This window comes from Crocuta crocuta, unplaced genomic scaffold (genome assembly GCF_008692635.1).
Source record: "Crocuta crocuta isolate KB4526 unplaced genomic scaffold, BGI_CrCroc_1.0 scaffold290, whole genome shotgun sequence".
NCBI lineage: Eukaryota > Metazoa > Chordata > Mammalia > Carnivora > Hyaenidae > Crocuta > Crocuta crocuta.
In genome coordinates, this window is record NW_027527429.1 from 7,171,563 (window position 1) to 7,192,457 (window position 20,895).

The 20,895-nt window shown below is 60.8% G+C and overlaps 2 protein-coding genes across 5 annotated transcripts; both read right to left on the bottom strand.

Annotated features, from left to right (window-relative positions):
• Nucleotides 1–4,683: 4,683 nt before the first annotated feature.
• CHRND (cholinergic receptor nicotinic delta subunit) lies at nt 4,684–11,104 on the bottom strand. Of its 4 annotated transcripts, XM_077758975.1 has the most exons (12): nt 11,053–11,104; nt 10,648–10,793; nt 10,305–10,349; nt 9,687–9,796; nt 9,425–9,580; nt 9,111–9,220; nt 7,976–8,176; nt 7,016–7,127; nt 6,767–6,881; nt 5,746–5,950; nt 5,536–5,654; nt 4,684–4,866 (listed from the first exon to the last, which is right to left on the bottom strand). In XM_077758975.1, exons 1-12 carry the CDS (start codon nt 11,102–11,104, stop codon nt 4,684–4,686), a joined length of 1,554 nt encoding a protein of 517 aa, XP_077615101.1. The 4 variants fall into 4 exon arrangements, with proteins under 4 accessions (XP_077615101.1, XP_077615107.1, XP_077615112.1 ...); XM_077758981.1 differs by lacking the exon at nt 10,305–10,349; XM_077758986.1 differs by lacking the exons at nt 10,305–10,349; nt 10,648–10,793; nt 11,053–11,104 and having other exon boundaries at nt 9,701–9,768.
• Nucleotides 11,105–11,634: 530 nt separating this feature from the next.
• On the bottom strand, nt 11,635–16,336 carry PRSS56 (serine protease 56). The gene is given in 14 exon segments (XM_077759001.1): nt 11,635–12,099; nt 12,483–12,589; nt 12,912–12,974; nt 13,057–13,221; nt 13,307–13,415; nt 13,473–13,540; nt 13,726–13,888; nt 14,134–14,276; nt 14,516–14,675; nt 14,764–14,863; nt 15,213–15,402; nt 15,519–15,566; nt 15,918–16,263; nt 16,265–16,336. Coding segments are annotated over 14 exon segments (2,019 nt in total). The 3' UTR covers nt 11,635–11,814.
• Nucleotides 16,337–20,895: the final 4,559 nt, after the last annotated feature.

A 20,895-nucleotide genomic window follows, 5' to 3' on the forward strand; every position in this document is an offset into this window, starting at 1 on the left:
GGTGGGTGGGGGGGAGGCACAGCCAGGGACAGACAGGTGTGGGAGGAAGGCAGAGGGTGAGGAAGCACCCTGAATTGGGCTCCCTCCTGCTCCCTCCAGGAGCCAGGATTTGGGGAGGTTTGGAGGGGTGTTCTGTACCCAAGCTTCTCTGTGACATCGCAGGGGGGACACAAACATGTCCTACCAGCCTAACAGTTTCATGGGTTACTGCACCGGCCAAGACACTGGGGGTAAGCCTGAGACCCAGGAGATGCACTGTGTCCCCTGGGGGTTGGATACCTTAATGCAAATTAGGGTAGTCTTCAGGGTCCTTCAGGTACCTAAAATCCAGGCAGTTCAGAGTCCTTCCAGGCTCTGAGGCGTGGGACATGGGCCTGGTAAGCTTTGGAGGAAGGAGGGCTGAGGAAGATCTGAGGCTTGGGGCTCCTGGGAACAGAACAGCCCCTGAATAGGGGCTCCTCAGTGTGGCCTCAGTATTTCTTAAGTTATCCACAGACTAAGGGGGTCCCCAGCATGTGGCAGGCACAAGGCGAGGCAGGCAGCAGGGGACTGCAAGGGAGGCAGGGATAAGCCTGAGTGGCTCACAGGAACTCAGGGTTCAGTAAGGCAGGCAGACAAGATCAAGGTTGTGACCCCTGGAGAGTCAGATGAGGGGACCCAGAAGGGCCAGAAAACACACTCCATCTGCTTTGTAGTTTGAGGTCGGGGGGGGGGGGAAGGGGGGGGGGGGGGGGCTGAGGCTGGTCTAGGAGCCAAGGGCCCTGATGCCTGCTGTGACCATGACCATGGGCTCAGGCCACCTGTCTTCTGACCATCTATTCCAGGCAGACAGGTCAGGATGTCCCAGTAAGTGTGCAAGACAAAGAACGCAGCTTCGCATAAGTGCTACCCATCCTTGGGCATCCTGGGGGACAGGGTGGTGGAGGCCTCTGAGGGCCGGAGGAAAAGTGCCACCTGCCTCCTCCCCCACAAACAAATGAAGTCGCCAGCATTTCAACATGTGTCAGTGAACTGGAAATCAGCCCACTACTCTCTGTCCTTGGAGATCCGCGTGTGAGGTTGGCTCAGACCCCAGCCTCCATAGCCACAAATCCCTCCTGTCTGTCCTCACCAGGACTCTGGGGTCAGGGGGACAGGGGTGGTGGCACCTGCCTTCCCTGATCATCCGCTTGTGTCCTGTGTTCAGTCTTGCTCTGGGCCCCGCCCTTAAGCATTGCTCTCGCAGTGCATCCAGGCGTGCAGCCCCCTTTCCCTGGAGGTGACAAAGCCAGGTGGCCCTTCTCCCTAAGTTCGCCCTTCGGTCCTCCCCAGATTCAGTTCCCTCACCCGTTTTGCAGAGCAGAACCTCTCCCCGTCTCTGCTCCCCCTCCCCCAAGACCACACTTTGGCAAGACCGTTAATGGCTCCTGACCACCTACTGACCACCTCCCAGCCCTCCACCCCAGGCAGTGGCGGTCTGGCTGTTGCTCTGACATTTCTGACTTTCCCTTTCCCCTTCTCTACAAGCGTCGGGGAGGGAAAAGGAAGACTGTGGAGCGTGACTTTCCTCTGGTGTGAATTATGCCATATCCCTACGCATGAAGAGATTTCAACTCCTGTGTTTTTGCCTTCTGTCATCTGCGGGAGAGAGGCAAGGTCTCCCTGGTGTTCCCAGGAGGACGGGTCAGCTGCGGAACTGGTGGTTTTGTCCTGAGGGGGCTCAAGGTGGGGGGGGGGTGCGGTGTGGAACCATTAAGAGAAAATCTTCTGCAGACACCATTTGTGTCTAATAGCTACTCCCTCTTTATCACCTTCTATTCTGGAGGCTGGAAAAGTGGAATGCTCAACTCCCAGGCTCCCTTGCAGCTAGGGGTGGCCGTGTGATAACATCTTGGTCTGTGGGATGTCTATAGCAGTCAGCTAAAGGGCTTCAGGAGAGAGTCTTTGCTTCCTGATAAAAGGCCTTCAGAAGTGGCCGGCCCCTTTCCTGGCTTGAACACAGGTGTGAAGTGTGGATCTGGGGCAGTGAGCTTGCAACATGGGCAAGAAGCATGGGGACAAAGCCAACATGCTGAGGAGGCAGCGCTGGGCAGAGAGCACAGAGCCTGGGCCCTGGGAGCTTTGTGGGACAGCTGAGCCAGTGTGGCAACCACCGCCTTGGGGTCTTATTACATGACAAAGAGGAAGCCTTCTTTGCTGGAACCACAGTTCTTTGGGTTTCTGCTCCTTGCAGCCCAGTGCATCCCTAACAGATTCAGCGCTGTTTGCAGGGGGGTGCATAGACCTGCTGGCCTGGAGAAAGTGCGTAGGGACATCCTTTGGTTTTATAGGAAGCTGCCCTTTGTGGGGGTGACTTCCTGGGGAGGAAGGAGATAAGAGTCCTTGTCACCTACAGAGGGGACCAGAGCTGACAGCACCCTGGGGCTGCAGTGCTGGAGGAAAGGGTGCCGTTGGGGGTCCCTCTGTGACCCTGGGACACTTGCATGGGGCACCCTCGGTCGGGTGTGGCATTTTGGAAGGTTCGCTGCCCCCCTGAGCAGGGCGGGACACAGAGGTTTCACCTGGAGGTTGCCGACAGTGCCATCGTGTGGCAGAGAGAAGCAAGGACAGTGGCTGTGGGCTCTGATTCAGGGCCTCTCCTCCTGGTGCTTAGATGGGGAGACCCTCCCATGGAGGACAATTCCAGGGAAGCCTCAGACTTCCTGCTCATCTGAAGGGTGTAAGTCCAAGCCACTTTCCCTATCCAGAGGGACAAAATTAAAGATTTGTGCCTCGAATCTGTGCACGGTTTATACTGGAAGGCAGAAGTAACCAGGGTCAGTTTGGCTGTTAAGTGGCTTGTCTTTTGTTCATTTCCGCTGAAGGACTAAAAATCTCACCTTGTGTTTACCTGGGCCTGTGAGGTCACTAGTTCCCTCTGAGGGAGAGGGGTTGATCTGCGAAGACCTTCAGTGTGTCCATGCAGGAGATGAATAACAGGGCCCTCTGTGCTCGCTCCAGTCTGCCCACAGCCCGCCTACCAGGCGCATCCCCTGTGACTCGGGCCCACAACTGAGGAATGAGTTAACCACCCCTTAAATCTGTAGGACACATGTAAGTACCTTTATGCCTACTAGCAAATTCTATTTTCACAGCCCTTCACAAACAGGACTTATTATACACACACATTTTATTGATGAGAAAACAGCTAGCCGATGAGGGCGGCTCACCCAAGATCACCCCATTGGTGTCACAAAGCACCCCAAAACTTTGTCTCTTAAAACAGCAAACATGTGCTAGCCCACACAGTTCCTGAGGATCAGGAATCCAGAAGCAGCTTAGCTGGGTGGCTCTGGCTCAAGAACCGAGGGGGCTGTGCCCAAGATGTTCACCAGGGCTGTGATCTCATCTGAAGGCCCCGCCGGGGCTGAAGGATCCACTTCCAAGGTCACGCGTGTGGCTGCAGGCAGAGAGCTTCAGTCCCTTGCCGTGTGGGCCTCTCCACAGGGCTGCTCTCCATGCCAGCTGCTTCCCCAGGGTGAGAGATCTAACTGAAAGCGAGGGTGATGGAGTGGGAGCAAATGAAGGGCTGCAGTGTCTTCTAGAGCCTCATCTCAGAGCTGCCACACCATCACTTCCGCCTCATTCTGTTGGGCACACAGACCAAGCGCGGCACAGGGTGGGAGGAGGCTACGCAGGGTGTGGCTGGAGGCGGGGACCACCGGGGGTATCTGGGAGGTAGGCTATCATGTCTCCCAGGCAGCATCTGCAGCCTCAGCCTGTGGCTCTTGGGATAGAATTGGCGGGGGGCTTCTTTTGCCAAAGTTAGCAAATAAAAATACAGCATGCCCAGTTAAATTTGAATTTGAGATACACAATGAATAATTTTTGGCAAAAGTATGTCCCAAATATTGTATGGAAGCCCTACTTTGGGGAGGAGAATAGGTGTCAACAGGGGACACTTCTTGGGGGAGGGCTGAGTTCTGGGGCGCTAGGATTGTGCATATGACCTGAGGCTGATAAGCTGACCTCAGGTCTTTGTGGACGCTGAGCCCGACCCTTCCACCCTGGTCCCCGGCTTCCCTGAGGGACCCAGACAGTGTCACCAAGGCAGAGAGGGCTAGGGAAGGCCATTTTGCAACCCCGGTGCCCCCACCCCTGCTGAAAGCCCCCTTCCTTAGGAGGCCTGGAGAGGGAGGTGTCCCCACCTGGGATCCATAAGCTGAAGGCTGAGGAGTGCTGAGAGGTGGGTGGCCAAGGAGCAGGGAAGTGAAGGCACAGGATCCCACCTGCTCTATCCCCACCCGGGGGATGGGGAGGCAGGAAGTGGCCTCTGCCTTTCTAACTCCTCACAGAGGGGGTCCTGAAAGGCCAGCCTGAGTGGCATCCTCCGTGGCCCCGGAGCCAGCCCCAGCCTCCCCCCACGTTGCCCCACTCTGACCGCCAGACGGTGTCCACTCTCAGACCTCCCCGGCGGCTCCTGGCTTTAGCTGCAGAGGACCGGGGTTGACGAGTGTGGCTTCTCCCTTCCTTCCTTAATCTCAGGAAAGCCCAGCTCTTCCTGCCACGGCCTTGCAGGATCAGCTGGGCCCGAGTCTCAGGGCCAGACGCTGGCCTTCCCAGGAAGGGCTCGTCCTCTCTCAGGCATCCCTGTCCACACGACCGCCCCCGCCCCGAACCCGAAGCCATCTGGGAGCTGGTCCAGCGGGGCAGGGCAGGCCTACCCTAGATGAAGCGCTTATCGTGCTCATGGTAGGAGAAGGAGTCCCCGGGGAAGGGCTGAGGCGGAGGCTGGTTGTAGGCGCCCTGCAGGAAGATGCAGGCCGTGCCCACCACCATGACGGGCGTCACCACAAACAGGCAGAGTCGGTCCACTGTACGGGCCACTCGGTTCCAGCAGTCCTTCTCCTGGGGACAGGGGCAGAGACAGAGGGGGTGAGGGAGGGCCTCGAGCCACAGCCCCACGCCCCACGCGGGGGCCGGTGACGCAGCCGCGGCCTGGGTGTCTCTGCGGGCGTGGCCTCCGGTGGATGGGATGTGCTGGTGTGTCCCCAGCAGGGCCCAGGCCCCCCTGAGGCCAAGGTCTCTGTCTGTCCCTCCTCCCCCCGCTGGAGGGCTCCGGGGGCTGAAGAGGAGCTGAGGGTGCCTGGGGCCTCTCTCATGGGGCTCAGGACAGTAAATTATCCCCTCTCCTCTCTCTTCATCCCTCCAGCCAGCCCATACATGAACTGGAAAATGGTGCCCCTTTCTCAAGAAAGCAGCTGTAAAAGTTGTGTGATATTGAACAACCACCTAAGGCTGCCTTGGGAATGTCTGAGTACGTCTGGAGTGTCAGACTTGGAATTGAGCAGGGACGGAAAATGGTCGGCAGCCGGGACACAGAAGGGACCCTAAGGGAGCTGTGTGCCTGGCCCAGTGTGCCGCTCTGGGGTTCTAGGTACGGGCTCTCCCTCCCAGGGCGCCTGGAGTCTGCACCCACTGTGAACTCCTTCCTCTAAGTCGGTGTGTGTCTCAGGTGGGGACCGAGCCCCCTAAGACAGGAGACACCCTAGGTGTGGCAATCCTGTGGCTACTCACCTCATTGTAACTGTTCTGGTCCCTCATGTGGTTGACGATGAAGTTGGCTCCGTCCACAGCTGGCTTCAGCTCGCGGAAGAGCTCCTCTTGAGCTTGCTCGGAGCCTGCTGGGGGCCGGCCTGTGGATACCGGGCTGGAGGTGGGCATGAGGCCTGGCCCCAGCCCGCCTCCCACCAACGGGCCAAGCTCCCAAGCCACACGGGGACCTACGTGTGGTGGTGAGGCGCCGGGCCAGCCCGTGCCGCTCTGACTGCTTCTCAAACATGAGGTCACTTCGGGACTTGAGCAAGAAGTACTCTTCAGCCTTAGAGATGTAGCCCAGGGAGCTGCTCCTCCGGACGAGGGCCCCCGGGCTGGGCCCATCCTCTGCGGGGCGGGACATGTGTAGGAGTTTGGGCAGGGTCTCCAGGAAGAGCTGCAGCAGGTCAGGGGGCACAGGAAGGCTATTTTACGGACATGGGCCACCTTCACACATCCAAGCATCTGTGACTCAATTCCTGGCTGCCACAAAGTACTCCAGGGTCTGACGCTGTCATCCATTCCCCCGATCTCCCACTGATGGACACTTAGGTTGCTTCCAACTCTCCCTCAGTATTCATAGCACAAAGCACAGCTCATTTGTTGAGAATGAATTCTATATGAAAAACTAAAAAGTAAGAAAAATACCCCAAATGCTGAGCTCTCTTCTTAAAATGCTAAAGACCAAACAGGTTGCTAAGGCACCCTCAGCTATCCCAGAATAGCTAGTGGCAAGGACACCATTCTCCTGGGGACACTGTCCCCACGTTCCTCACCTTCTTCTTAATTGGGGTGTAACACACATCCAGTAGACTGAGCAAATCTTAAGTGTAGAGCCAGATGGAGTTTTACAGACGCATTCAACTGCGTAAACGCCATCAGATGAGAGAGCGACCAAACACAAACCCCGCTGAAGTGTTCCCTCATGGCCCCTCCCATCAGTTCCCACCCACCCCGGGGGTAATCACCATCCTGATTTCTATCACTGAAGGCTGGTGTTGCCTGACCTTGAACTTCAGAGATAGCAAAGTGTGCAGCCTGTGCTTTTTAGTGCCTGGCTCCTTTCAAGTCCCCGTGTGCTAGGAGAGCTGTCCACGCTGCGTGAGTGGCAGTGCGTGGCACTTCTGCACGGCAGGGTGGCACTCCCCTAAGTGAGCACAGTCTCCTAGAGGGACGGCTGGACAACGTCCAGCCACTGGCCTAGAGCCCTCACCTTCTTGACCCCCTCAGACAACACGTGGGTGCTGGGTGTGCGAAAGTGGATGTTGAGCACGATGACACAGATCACCACGACCATGGTCACCAGCAGCATGCCGAAGAGCAGGAACCTGTAGGCACACACTCAGCCTGGAGCCTGCGGGGCAGGGCGTGGCCAGGCGAGTCTTGGTGGGGGGTATCGGTGTGGGGTAGGGTGAGGCAGGGTGGGGCGGGTGAAGCATGGCGTGGCATAGCCATCACTCACTTGCCGATGAGGGGGATGGCCATGGACGTGGCAGGCAGCCGCTTGGAGATGAGCAGCAGGAAGACGGACTGGGCTAGGAGCACTGAGATGGCCATTGATGTCTTCTCGCCACCTGGGAGAGCCCGGACTTAGCTGCTACCTCTGGTCTTGACCCCAGCGGTTCCCACTGTGGCCCCTTCACCACTATTCACAATGCCATGGTACGTTGGTTGACATCCTGGGCTATGGAGCTAGAGCAGCTGGGTTCAGATCCCAGCTCTGCCACTTACTGGCTGGGTGGCCTTGGGCAAATAGCCTAACCTCTCTGTGCCTCAGTTTTCTCAAATGCTAAATGGTGTGAGGACAAAGTGAGAGAGTGTTAAGCGCTCATCACTCCACCAGGCACTGGACAAGTGCTCAGTGAACACTGGCCATCATTGTTAGCCAGCTCCCTGCCATGTACCCCCTGCCCCCATCACAGATCTGCATGTCCCATCCTGCATGTCCCAGAAAGCTCCAGGACATCCTCATAGCACTGATAACACCCCAACTCCTAGTCTTCCACCCAGAGACCCCTGGAGACCCCGTTATCCACCCAATGGTTCAAAGTGGATGGCCTTCTGTGTGCCAGCCCCATGATCACACATGGTGACCAGGACAGATCTGTTTCTGCTCTGACAGAGAGACAGTCTAGGGGTTCTCCCTAGGGTCCTTGGGAAGCCTGCTGTGAAGAGCAGAAGTAGGGTCCAAGAGGGACTGTCCATTTGGGGGTATTGGACAGGTCACAAAACCCTCCGCTTGGCTGGCCACATGCCCCCCACCCCATGCCTGGTCCCTGGGCACAGAGCCCCGGGAGTGGTGACCCCACTGTGGCTCCTGGAGGAGGGAGGGGAGGGCTGGGGAGGCTCATGTGCAGATGCCCTCAGGGACAGGGAGAGGCTGCCCCACGTGGCCCGGGAGCTGGGGCAGGTTCAGGCTCACTGTCAGCCGGCAGGTAGAAGACCAGGTTGATCATGAAGGAGATGAGCACACAAGGCACCAGGATGTTGATGACGTAGAAGAGGGGCTTGCGGCGGATGATGAGGTAGAAGGTGACATCCTGGTGGCCGGGACTGTCCAGCGGGACACTGGGGTCCACGTTGATCCTGGCTGGCCGGTGCACTATCTCCCACTCCCCGTTCTCTGAGGAGGGCAGAAGGATACCTTGCTGTCAGGCCAGGCAAGGGGGTCAGGACGGTGGTGGGGAAGGACGGGGGGGTTCTGGGTGGAGTGAGCCAGCACAAGGGCACATGCAGAGGAGGGTTTAGGTTCTGTTGGTGGGCGTCTTTCCCTGGGGGTTGGGAAGGGGGCTTCAATCTGCAAGGGGGAAATTTTCCTTTGGGAGTGTTTTTTTTTTTTTAATTATTGTTGTTGTTGCTCTTTGTGTGTGTGTGTGTGTGTGTGTGTGTGTGTGTGTGTAAAATACAGAAGCTGAGGCTGTATATGGTTCAAATAAGGAGGCTTAGAGATAATGGTGCAGCGACAGTAAGACCAATGCCCCCGCCCCCAAACCGCTGGTGATGTGGCCGCCCTGGGACCAGTGTGATGTAGGTCTTCTCTGATGAACAGGGGTGTGCGCTGGGGGCCCCATAGAAGATCTGAGCCTGGTCATAGATAGGAGTGGGGGACGTCTGTAGGGGGCGACATACACAACATTTGGATGATGGGTCCCTAAAGCCCCAACCACACCTCTGGGTTTAGTGGGAACAGGAGACTAATTACCTCCCTCATTTGTCAGCTACGTCCATCCCCAGGGACCCTGTCCAGACCCAGGAGGGTCTTCTGGCCTGGGCAGAGGAAGGGGTGGGGCGCTGGCCCCCGTCTGTCTCTACCTTTGGGACATGATCCCCTCCAGTTGGACCTTCTTTCCTTTCAATGCTCTAGATTTGTGTCGGTAAGTATGTCTCACGTGTTTCTCTGTGGGTCGGTATGTATCTGCCCATCTGTGTGCCTGTATGTCCACGTGCCGGGTGTGTGTGTGCACACGTGCCTCCCTGGCGGGGAGGCGTTGGTGTGACTGTATGCACGGGTGTGTGTCTGAGGGGCCTGCCCACCCACCAGCCGCTACTCTCAGCACCTGTGAAGCCCTCAGGGTCGATGATGATCCACTCCACAGGATAGGAGCGGCCCTGTTGTTGCTCTTGCTTCAGACTCAGAGTGATCTCCTTGGCCGTGTACTTGAGTGAACTGAGGAAGGCAGTGGGTAGAGGGTGGTCCTCAGCCCCTGGCCGCGGCCACTGATGGCGGAAAGGCTAGTACAGGAGGTTCATGGTCAGAGGCGCCGTTGTGGGGATGGGGGAGCTCTCATCAGGACCGAGGGTGCTTCATGCACCTCTCTCAGCCCCTGGCAGGGTGCCCCGGGGGGAGGGGTGGCTGGAGAAGTGGGTGCACCTGAACTTGAGGGAGCAGTTCTGCCAGTCGAAGGGGAAGTAGGTGACAGAGATGGGGCAAGAGGAACGGAAGATGGCGGGAGGCAGCCAGTACACATAGCCTGATGGGTCCACGAGCACGTTGCAGGCGTAGGAAATCTGGAAGGAGCCATCATTGCTGAGGGACAAGGACAAAGGCCACCATGAATGCCAGCCAGCTTGGAGCTGGCAGAGTTGGGGGAGGCAGAGGGAGGAGGGCACGCCAGGCGGGGTTGTGGCTCAACTTGTTCTCCAGCACAATCTCCGGGAGCCACAGCATGTCAGGGGGCAGGCGCAGGACACTGATATTTCCAAATTCTTCAGCATTCCACTGCAGCCGGGGGTCTGTCCAGCCCTGCAAACCCGAAAGGTACCTCAGCGGTAGGCTCTGCTGTTGTCCAGGCTCTCCTCGCCTCCCTGGGGGAGGACTGGACAGGGTCTGGGAACTGTGACGAAAGAGATTTGGGGAGGTGGGTACAGAGTTAGGACTCAGGTCTGTCATGTACAGCGGTGTGGAATGTATACTGCACAACAAAGGGAGCGCATTTCACTGTGGACATAGAAGATTTATGTCTGTATTATGAACTTCTGATGGATGGCAGAAGAGTGTTTTCTAATAAATCAGAATACTCTGACAATTTTGCCGTAGATAAAGAATCCCGATCCACTGGAAGTCTCTATCTGAGCTCGTGGCTGTACAAGGTGGTGGGAAGGGCAGCTGGGCCTGTGGGTGGGAGCCAGCTCCTCTGGAGGCCAGGAGGCCTCCCTCCTGGAGATCCCTAAGCAGAAGGGAGCACAGGGGAGGACGGGCCCTGCACCCCCCCCACCCCCCACCCCCGCTCTGAGTGGGGTACTCTCCTTACGTGCTCAATCCACACGTTAGTGGTGAGGGTCTCCTCAACTTCTTTCTGTAATCACACGAGAGGACTGTCCCCCAGGGCCCACATCGCTCTTGCACCTGCACACATTCACCAGCCGCCACCCCCCAGAGCTGCAGCCGGAGGGGAAGGGGCAGCAGCTTAAGGCCTGCGGGCACCCCTGAACTTGGAGAACGCTGGAGCATGCTTCCCCGGGAGAGGGGCTACCACGGGCCAGGCTGGGACCTTGAGCTTCCTCCGTGGCCATCCCAGGCCAGGAGACAGCCAGGCCTCCAGGAAGCTGCCCCTGCCCTCGGGTCCCCAGCCCAGCCACGGAGCGGCCCCTCACCAGGGAGATGAGGTTGGAGAGCGTGAGGGCCAGCGAGATCTCCACACTCTCATCCTTGTGAGCCACAGGCCGGAGCTCCTTGTTGTAGCCTTTCTCTTCAAACAGGTGCCGAATCAGCCGCTCCTCCTCATTCAGGCCCCAGCTGTCTGGGGAGGGACAGGACGGGGAAGGGGGCTGCCGTGACATCCTGCCGGGTCACGGGGGAGGGAGGGGGCCCAACCGCTCCCCAGGAAGGGGTCCTGGTGGTCAGCCCCTCCGGGGAGAAATGGCAGTGGGGGATGGGAGCTGGGCCGGATGCAGGGGAAGGGGGCGCACCAGTGGGAGGAGTCGGCGGGGACTACGCAGTAGGGGCCCTGGGTGCAAGTCCTGAGGGACCCTTCAGGGCAGGGTGATGCCCACGCTTACCGCGCACGACCAGGGCAGCCAGCAGCCCCAGCGTTAACAGCGGCCCCTCCATCCTGTCCCTCCGGCTGGGTCTTGTGGCTGCCCCTCCAGTCTACAGGGCTGGGGAATGTGTGGGTGTGTAGGAGAGGGGACAGGTGCAGGGTGGGGGGGGGGCGCAAAGGGAAGAGGCGGCCGGAAACGCAATCTGACACCCCTGGGCATGGCTGCTGGGTAGAAAAGCCAAGGCAGGTGACACGGGGGTGGGGACAAGGACTCGCCCCTGGGCCGGAGCCCAAGGACGTGGGGCAAAGATCCCAGACTGGAATTCCCCGCAATTAGCAGTGGGGCTGGGGGCCGGGTAGAGGGGACTGGACACTGGGGCAGTGCTGGCCGGCCGCGCACAGGGGAGTGGTGACAGACAGGTCAGCTGTTGCTGTTTCTTGGGGGGCGGAGCAGACGAGCACAAGAGATGGGGGCTTAGCAGCCTCTCTCCAGCGTCTCCGTGACCTCCGCCAACTGCTTCTGGGCGCTGGGCCCTGTCTGGCCCTGTCTAATGCCCACCCATCCGGTTCTCATCCCAAGAAAGCTCCAGAGTCATCTCTGTAGATCATAAATAATGTTTATTGAAGTAGCTGCGATTTTCTGACGGCACATCAGGGAAGACACGCGGACCCAGGTCCCCTGGCCCCCCACACCCGGCCAACTCTGGCTGTGACAGTTTGTCATCAGAGGAGCCCTTGGGAGCAGGAGGTCCTGACCCGGGGTTAGGGGCCCAGATGTGGTTCATGGCCCCCTGGCTGAAGGACTCTGAGGGCTCTTGGGGGCTGCCCCTTCCTCTCTGGCCCCCCCACTCTGCCTTGCACCCGTCTGGGGTGCCGCTGCCTCTGCCACGGCGGCCGAGCGCAAGGCGTGCAAGGCCTGCAGCAGCAGCCGGGGGAGGCTGCGGGCCATTGTGGCTGGCTCCAGGCCCACCAGCCCGCCGAAGACCACGTGCCGGTCCCCCAGGCCCGCCCGCACCCAGGCTCGGAAGAGGCCGCTCAGCGTCTTGGAGCCCAGATCTGCCAGGACCTGTGGAAGGAGAATCGGGGCCCACAGCCTCACTCGGGGCCTCCCTCCTTCTGGCCCCCAGAAACTCTCACCCAGACCCACTCCCCTCCCCAGCCCCCAACCCCGCACACTTCTGGCTCACTTGGACACACTCACATACCCTTCCACTCACATCTGTCCGCCGCACCTTCCCCTCCACCCCACCCGGCACCCCAGCTTCCACACAGCTGCCCTCCCTATCCCTTTCTCCCAAGACACCCCCACCTCCACCCCAAGCTGCAGGGGGGGCGGGTCCTCCCTCTTGCTGTGGAGGGTACCCCTTCTGTCCCCCCCACCTACTAGGGCTGCCCCAGGTCAGCCTTCTGAGGCCACTGTGAGTGACCGTGGGAAGCCCGAGAGCCTACCTCATGAAAGTCCATGGCCAAGTGCTCTGACGGGACTCGCAGGATCCAGGCATGGGTGCCCTGAAGGGTGGCCAACTTCTGTTGCAGCGTCTCCAACCCAGGGCAGCCTGAAAGAAGGGGAGAGGTCCTGGGAATAACAGAAAACTGACACCAGCAAGGAGCTGGGAGTGGGATTCCCACCAGGACCTCAGGATGGCCTCCCAGTGGGCCGATTTCTTCCCATGCTACACATGGGGAAACTGAGGTCTCTGCTGCCATTGAGGGGGGTCCAACTCCACAAGTCCTCCCAAAGAGTCATCTTCCCTACTGCGGGGGGGGGGCGGGTGAGGAGAGTTAGTCGGCTGGTTGCCCCTTGGGGTGGGTGACTCCCTGCAGGGTTGCCTTGGGCATGCTACTCTCCCGGCAACGGCCGCCAGGGGGCGTCCTTACCGCTCGCTTCCTCGCGCTGCTCGGGTCTCCGCTTCGGGAACCGCGTGCCTGCAGCCCGCGATCCTGGGGAGACGCAGGGTTAGGGGATCGCGTCCGCCGCGCGCAGTGGGGGTGCGGGGGCTGGGATACGGAGGCGCGGGCGTACCTGGGTGCAGCCGCTGCTCGCGGGCAGGGTGCCTGGGAGGCTCTAGGAGCGACAGGGCGGGGCGAGCCAGGCCTGGGGCCAGGCGCCGCATTCCCGGGCTCGGGCCGAGCAGGTCCTGAGCGCCCCGCAGCAGGCCCAGGAGGGTGTGCGCCAGCGAGCGCAGCTCTGCGGGCGGGACAAGGGTCCGGGCGGAGGTCAGACGGGGGCCAGGCCCCCTGCGCCCCGCTCCCGCCCTGGGGACTGGACTGACCGCATCGCTTCCGGCGCTGCAGGCACTGCTGGTGCGCCAGACGCGCACAGGCGACCGCAGGCCCCGGGCACACGCGGGAGTAGAAGGCGCAGGGCGGGGCGGGGTCCGCCTGAGGCTCCCCGGGCCGGTCCCAGGCCAGAAGCTCCCTGCAGCTGGGTTNGTCCGCCTGCGGCTCCCCGGGCCGGTCCCAGGCCAGAAGCTCCCTGCAGCTGGGTTCCCTGCTGGAGGGGGTTGCTGCGGGGGTCGACGGGGACCGTCTCAGCCCCGGCTTTGGGCCCTGTCCCCGCAGCCCTCCCCTGAAGGGATACAGGCTTTCTTGACGCCCTAAGCGGCTGGGGGAGGGTGGGGTGAAGAGGGGCTTGTTGCAGGGCTGCAGGCGGCTCACTGCGGGGAGAGGGGAATAGGAATGGGGTGCTCACCGCTCATCTGCTCCTGGAGCCAGTCCTTGAACACGGCCACTCGAGTGTAGACTCCGGGCTTCCCTGGCTCTCCGCATCCGTCCCCCCAGGAGGTGACCCCGTACAGGACCTCCCTGGGGCGGGGGCCAGGCTCAGAACAGGTCAGGGGGCCTCCAGAGTCACCCTGCGGGACCCGAGTCAAAAGAGAGGGCACTACATTGACCTGCCCCCTCATACGCCAGCTTCACACTTGGCAGGGTGAGGCAGCTTTGGGTTCCCCCCGGGAGTTACTACTCTTGTACCCATTTTAGCGATGAGAACATAGAGGCTCAGACAAGCTGAATGACAGCCTGACCGTGGAAGGGAAGAGGCTGTCCTCTCCCCGGGAAACAGCCCACTCAGCACCCTCCGGTCAATCAGGGCTCATACCTGGCACGAGTCGATGCCCCCGGCCAGGTAGCCGGCACAGAGCATGCTGCTGGGGTGCAGCTCGGGCCCCAGGGCCCTTCTGCAGCTGTCAGCGCTGAGCAGGGGCACTCGGGCCTCCCTGACCGCCTCAGCCTCAGGCCCGTCTACAGGGAAGCGGTGGAGGGCTCAGGCCTGCAGGGCAAGAGCCTCGCTTCCAGGGTCCCCCCCCCTCCGCCCTCGCCCCCGCCCTCCTTGATTCCTCCCCGTTTGCAACACTAGGCAGCATTTTGCGAAGGAACGAAGTCCGATTCCTTACACCCGGCCTTCCCAAACTCCATCACCCCAGCCTCCCATTCTTCTCACTCACACTCGCGGCTCACCCAGGCCCGGGCCTGCCCCATACCTTCGAAAAGGGCCCCCCAGCCCGCGATGGCGCAGGCCGTGCCGGCGGGGGGCTCCCGGGGCCCCTGGGGCAGGCACACAGGGCGCACCGCCCCTGCCCAGCTCACCGGCGTCCACAGCTGCACCAGGGCCAGGTCGTTGTGGAAGGTCCGCGGGTCAAACTGCGGAGGGGGTGGCGTCGCAATGTCAATGAAGCGTGGGGTGGGGGCGCTGTTCCCAACTCAGAGAGCCTGGGGACTGTCCTCTCACCTTGGGGTGGGGCAAGATGCGGTTCACCGGCACCTCCTCGGCTTGCTCCCCCCGCGGCCCCTCAGCCAACGTCACCGTCCACAGAAGCTCGTTCTGGGCGCTGCGGGCCGAACGGCGGGTGATAACGCAGGACAAGGGGCAGCGGGTCCCCTGGAGACCCTGCCCTCCGCCCACAGGCACCATCCAGCAAGTCCGCACGCCGGGCTCTTTCTCCGCTGTTTCCCGCGGGGCAGGGAGGGTGGGCCAGGGCGAGGCGGGGGTCCCCAGGAGCCCCCAGCGGAGCGGGTGGTGGGTCCCCTGATATCCGCTCCCAGGCTGCGCAGGGCGGTGGTGGCCGCCAGGGGGCAGCAGAGACCGGCCCGCGCACGTGTCGCCCGCCCGACGACCCCGGAAGTGTGGGACCAAGCGTTGGGGATCTGGGCTGGTCAGGGGCCTGGGGCCGAACGTACCCCGCGAAGCAGTGCGCCGCGGTGAGTACCCAGGACGCCGCCACCAGGACGCCGCCGCACAGAGGCTGCCCCCCGAGTTGCAGCCTCACCAGCCAGGGCCAGGCCCCGGGGGGTGCGGCGCTACCCCCGACGATGCGGCCGTGGGCACGCGTCACGTTGACAGCGCTCGGGCGCCTCTCACCACACGGCCCTAGAAAGGTGGCATCGGCAGGCATCACGGGGGACAAGTCCCTGCCGCCCTCTCCCTCGAGGCCCCTCCAGGGATCGCCCTGCCCCCCCAACCCCCTCGAGCCCTTTCAGCCTTACCTGGCTCCGTTGGATCCTGAGGCTGTGGCCTAGGACGCCCAGGCCCTGCTGAGATACAGACCTCTGAGTCTCACTGCTACCCTCCCACCTTCCTGCACCCCAGGCAGGGCCTGCGCCCTCTCTCTGCCCTGCTGCTCCCCTTCTGTTACTCACCCCCCCACCCCCCCGGCTGTCAGGGTCTGCGTCAGCAGCCTTACACTTCCCGCTGTTCACCAAATGAGCCCAGACAGTCCCTCCTGCCTCGCCCACGCTGTGCCCTTGCTGCTTGGGAGACCTTCTGAGGGTCGTCTCTGTTGCAGCCCCACCTAGTTTCTGTCCCCGAGAGGGAGTCCAGTCTGGAGGGGAGGGGTGGGGTGGGGTGGCCAGGACGGCGGGCGCAGGTCGTCAGTGTGAGCTCACCGGGGCACGGGGCCGTGTGGTTCACGCAGCCTCTGCACGCGTGGAGTCTGTGCTGGATCTCCATTGCCACTCGATCTATTGCCCACTGGGCGCTCCTCTGGGCCGCCTGCAGTGCTTTCGTCCCCTGGGCTGACAGAGCTGCTGGGACAGAGGGAGCAATCGTGCATGGCTGCGGAAGGACCTCAGGCCCCAGCCCCAAGCCTGCCTTCTGCCTTGGGAGACAGGGGGGTGCGGGTCAGGCTCTAGGAGACCAGGCCGACTGTGGGGGGGGGGGGGGAGAGCCCCAGGCCCCGGCCAGCACTCCCAGCAAGTGGCCCCAGGGTCTCAACCCACTTGAACTGAGCTGGGGCTGGAATCTTCGAAGAGGAACTTTCCGTAAAAGCCTTGAAGGAGAAACAGCACCCCAAAGATACAGACATCAGAAAACTCAGGCTCCTTGACAAAAGAACTGTTGAGTTGCCCACCTTTGGGCCCAGATAGCCGAGGGGATGCCAGCCTGGACCCCTTCCCTTGGCAGCCTCCCCTCTCCCCTCCCTCTCCCACCTGTGCCTCCTGTTTCTGTCCCCTTCTCCCAGCAGGGTGGGCAGAAGGGGCCAAAGGTCTCAGTGAGTAGGGGGAGGTGGCAAGGTCATGCCGCGGACCCACTTCTGTGCCCCTCCCACCTCTGCGACCCCCTCAGAGCAGCCCGAGCTCACCTTGCAGGGTGCTGGGGGGCAGGCGCGTGTACAGTGGGTGCCCGTGGACAGATGGCGGGGCCGGGAAGGGCAGCAGCAGCAGCAGCAGCAGCACAGGCAGCAGCATGGTGACCAAGAGCTGGGGCTAGCGACCCCGACCTCCTTCCCCCTTGGGGTCCGCCCTCCAGGTGCTTAACCCCAGGCGGGCGTCTGCCTCCCCTGCCTTTCTGCCCCCGAGCACTGAATTCCTGTCCCTCAGATCATCTGACTCTGCTCTTGGACATCAAAATCACCAGCTTCCCTCAGTCAGTTCCTCACCTGGCTCTTAACTCCCGGGAGCCCACAGGGGACTGGAGCTTGGGGGGCTATATAGAGGAAAGACTGGGGGGGTACTCGGGAGGGGGGCCAGGATTGGGGGAGGGATCGGGGTAGGGGGCTCGACCCTCACCTTTGAAGTCCCATGGTCCCAGCTCTGAGGCCCCCCTTCTCTCAAAGGAGCCCTTGTTTCTGCGGCTCCATCAAAGGGGACTGGACAGGCCAGAAGAGCTGACGGTTGGGCTGGGGGCCAGGCAGAGGGGGGCTGGTGGGCAGGGGCTGGCCCTGTCTCCGAGGCTCCGATGGGGGGGGGGATTCCCATCTGCCTCTACTCCCCGAGGAGTTTAGGCCTGTGCTGGGGGCAGATACTCCCCGGGGGAGGAGGGCAGGGGGTGTGTGAGGGTCCTTGGCAGCCCCGCCCCCTGAGGAGGTGCCCCAGCTCCCAGCTCCTGTGCCCCTAATTGCTTGGCAGCAGTCTCTCCCCGATGTAGCCATTTCTAAAGATGATCAAAGCGCCCTAATTAACGCCGTAATTGCCGCACTGGGGGTAGTGGGGTGGGAAGACCCAGTTTGGGTAGGACCGGCCCCAGCAGCTTCTGACGCTCTCTCAGACCCCCTGCCCCTTCGCAGGGCTCGCTCAGCCTCACCAGCATTGTTCTCAGCCGCTATGACCCTGATCTGGCAGGAGGGAATCTTCTGGAGTCTCACGGGAAGGGCCACAAATGAGCAGCTCTCCTGGGACCAAGCTTCCACCTGGGGCAGAGAGGAGGTGCCCTTCTGCCCCCACAGAATGTCCTGGAGCCAAGAAAAAGGATCTTGGCACCCCAATGCATGCCGGTGACCCAGGGTGACTTTGGCAGGCTTGGTGCCTTCCCAGAGCAAGTTCTGGGTTATGTCACGACACTGTGCCTGTAACACATTGTCCTTTCTCCTCCAGCCCTTTCTCCTGTGCAGGTGGACAGGCCTCTGACGGGAACCCGCCCCCCTTCATTAGACAGAACCCCAGACCTGCAGAGATAGCCTTGAGCCAGGGGTCCCAGGGGTGACGGGCGAGATGCAGGGAAGGGGGGCAGCCAAATCCGGCCGCTTCAACTTCTTCCTTCTATGCCACTGGCCAGCAGAGAACGTGCACGGCCTCTTCTTCCTCTCTGAAACTCTCTTCCTCCTTGATCACCGAGATGCCCCTACATTTTGGTTCCTCCCCTCCGACCTTGGGCGCCAGCCGCAAAGAGGTTGCCACCCCCTGGAGCCCCATCGGAGAGCGCCACCCACCCAGTGTTGTGCTGAAGTTGCTCATATTGGCTCTGGAGAGCTGACCGTTGACGTCTCTTCCCGGGTCCGCACCGGGTGCCATCACATTGGTGGCCTGAAACCAGCCACTGTGGGAGCCTTTACACCACAGAACCCAGCACCCAGTACAAATCAGAGGCCCCTGCCTTCTGCTCCCCAGGTCCCCATTCCAGCACACAGTACATGCCCTTTCCCTCCCCCGTTACCACTGCACCTCACGAAGACAGTACCTCTGGTTCAGGAATCCATGAAATAGTGTCTGGGTGGGGTATTGTGAGTGAATATTATCAAGTTGGAGATTACTTATATTCATCAGAATATCTATCCATCTCAATAAGATGTATGTCTAGATAGGAGATATCTATCTTTTTTTTTTTGACTTAAAAATGTTTATTTACTTTTGAGAGAAAGAGAGAGGCAGAGTGTGAGTGGGGGAAGGGAAGAGAGAGAGAGAGGGAGACACAGAATCCAAAGCAGGCTCCAGGCTCTGAGCTGTCAGCGCAGAACGCGACCGACGTGGGGCTTGAACTCACCAACCATTAGATCATGACCTGAGCTGAGGTCGGACACTCAGCCGACCGAGCCACCCAGGTGCCCTGGGGATATGATATCTATTTTCTTATCCATCATCTCCAAATTCTTGGCAGAAAGAGTGTTAACTCTCAACACAGCCTATACTTGAAGCATAAACAGAGGTGTGAGAAAGCGTCCAAAGCGAATTATCTGTGGTTCCAAGAAAGACCCACCAAGGTGGGGACCCCAGAAAGCAGAGAAGGTGGTTGGAAAGCCTCACAGGTCCCTGGGCAACACTTCAGGCCGCCCTGAGCTCCTCTGAAGACGGAGCCCCCTGTGGCCGCTCCCACTGGGGAATTCTACAGGGCGGGGCGCGCCTCCTCTGCATTTGGCACGTGGGTACCTCTGCCAATTGGTGGGCCAGGCCGGAGCCTTTGAGCCACCTCCCCCCACCCCTTCTGCCCCTGCTGGTCTTCCAGGACGGAGGTGGGAAGCCTAAAAAGGCCAGGAGCTGCTGGTCTCTTTACTGCCCCTCCGGCCCCAGCGCCACTGCCGAAGAAAATGAGGGGCCTTACAGCGCGGATTGTGATTCACTCGCCCCCACCTCCCTCTGCGCACACCCCCCCAGCCAGGACCCCCTCCTCCCCTCCCGTACACCCCAAGTCTGGTCAGTTTCATCCGCTTCTTGAGAACCAGGTCAAAACCCACGTTTCGTGCACTGTTTTTGGTTTATTATTGGCGACTGGTCCTCCTCGGCCTTTCCTGTGGAATGGCCACTGTCCCCACAGTGCGACCCCTTCTCTGCAACATCCCCTCTGGCACCTTCTTCAGAGCAGTTGCTGCTCTGTTGTGGGCTGTCCGGCGGGGACTTGCCTGTCCCCAGGAGCTCGGTCTCGCATAGGCTAGTTGAGTGGCAGACCCTCCCAGACCTCCTGGTCACGGCCGGGCTCACGGCTGGTCCCTGTCAGACCCACATCCTCCCCACAGGCCGTTGCCCGCGTGGACAGGAGAGAAGGCTGGGGGCCAGCACAGATCTGGGGGAGAGAGCACCTTCCCTCACTTCTGCAGCAGAGCTGGAAGGAGGGGCCGGGTCCCCAGAAGAATGAAGGAATCCCTTGTTCAGGAATCAGGGGAGCTGGCATGGGGGACAGGCTGGCGTTTCAGCGTCCCATTGGAGCTCAGCTTAGCCAGAGCACCGCTGTCTGGCCCGGGGGAGGGACAGTGGGGAGCGGGCTGCTTAGCGACGAGAGGCTGGCTGACACCTCCACCCTGAGGTTCCTGGTCCCTCTCAGAATGTACAGAGGGCAGTCTCACGTGTGCCCACAGCCCGGAGAGCTGGCCCGGAGTGTGGCTTGAGTCTGCGGCTTCAGGCTTTTGGGGACTTGGGGCAGAGTGCTGTGTGGCACAGTGCCACCCGCGGTCCGCGGCTGTAACACGCATATGTGGGCGGGCAGGCCTGGCCACGTAATTTGTAACGGTCGTGGCGCAAACTGCAAATGCAGGGCCCCTTGTTCAACAGTTGTTAAGAATTTCGAGACCATGGCAGCAGCACGTTAAACCCAGCGTGGGGCCTTGCTGAGCACGGGGCGGGCCCCAAGCGAGCACTCCACAGGCTGGACCCCTGGCACTGCTCACAGAGAAGGAGCTGGGGTTCTGGGGCTCCTTGGCTCGGGCACATCAGAAGCAGGTGCCTCTCTCTCTCTCTCTCTCTCCCTACCCAACATCAGAGAACTGAGGGCCAGGGGAGCCCTCTGCCCACCTGCCCACCATCATAGAGCTTCCAAAGCGCCCCCGGACCCCCTGCCCCCAGCACAGGGAAGAGAGAAGAGTTTTGCATCAAGTGAGACACTGGGATTTTGCTGGACCATGCCCAGAAAGTGAGGATTATAACCTGGCAGGTGGAGAAGGCTCAGAATCTGTCCCGATGTCGGCCGGGGAGCTGCCCCCGCAGCAGGAAAGCAGCCTCCACCCAGCACAGCCAAGGCAGTGCCTGGAAGAATGAAACAATTTCCCTTTTTTTTAAAAAATAATTTTTTCAATGTTTTATTTATTTCTGAGAGAGAGAGACAGCATGAGCGGGGAGGGTCAGATAGAGAGGGAGACACAGAATCTGAAACAGCCTCCAGGCTCTGAGCTAGCCGTCAGCACAGAGCCCGATGAGGGGCTCGAACCCACAGACTGTGAGA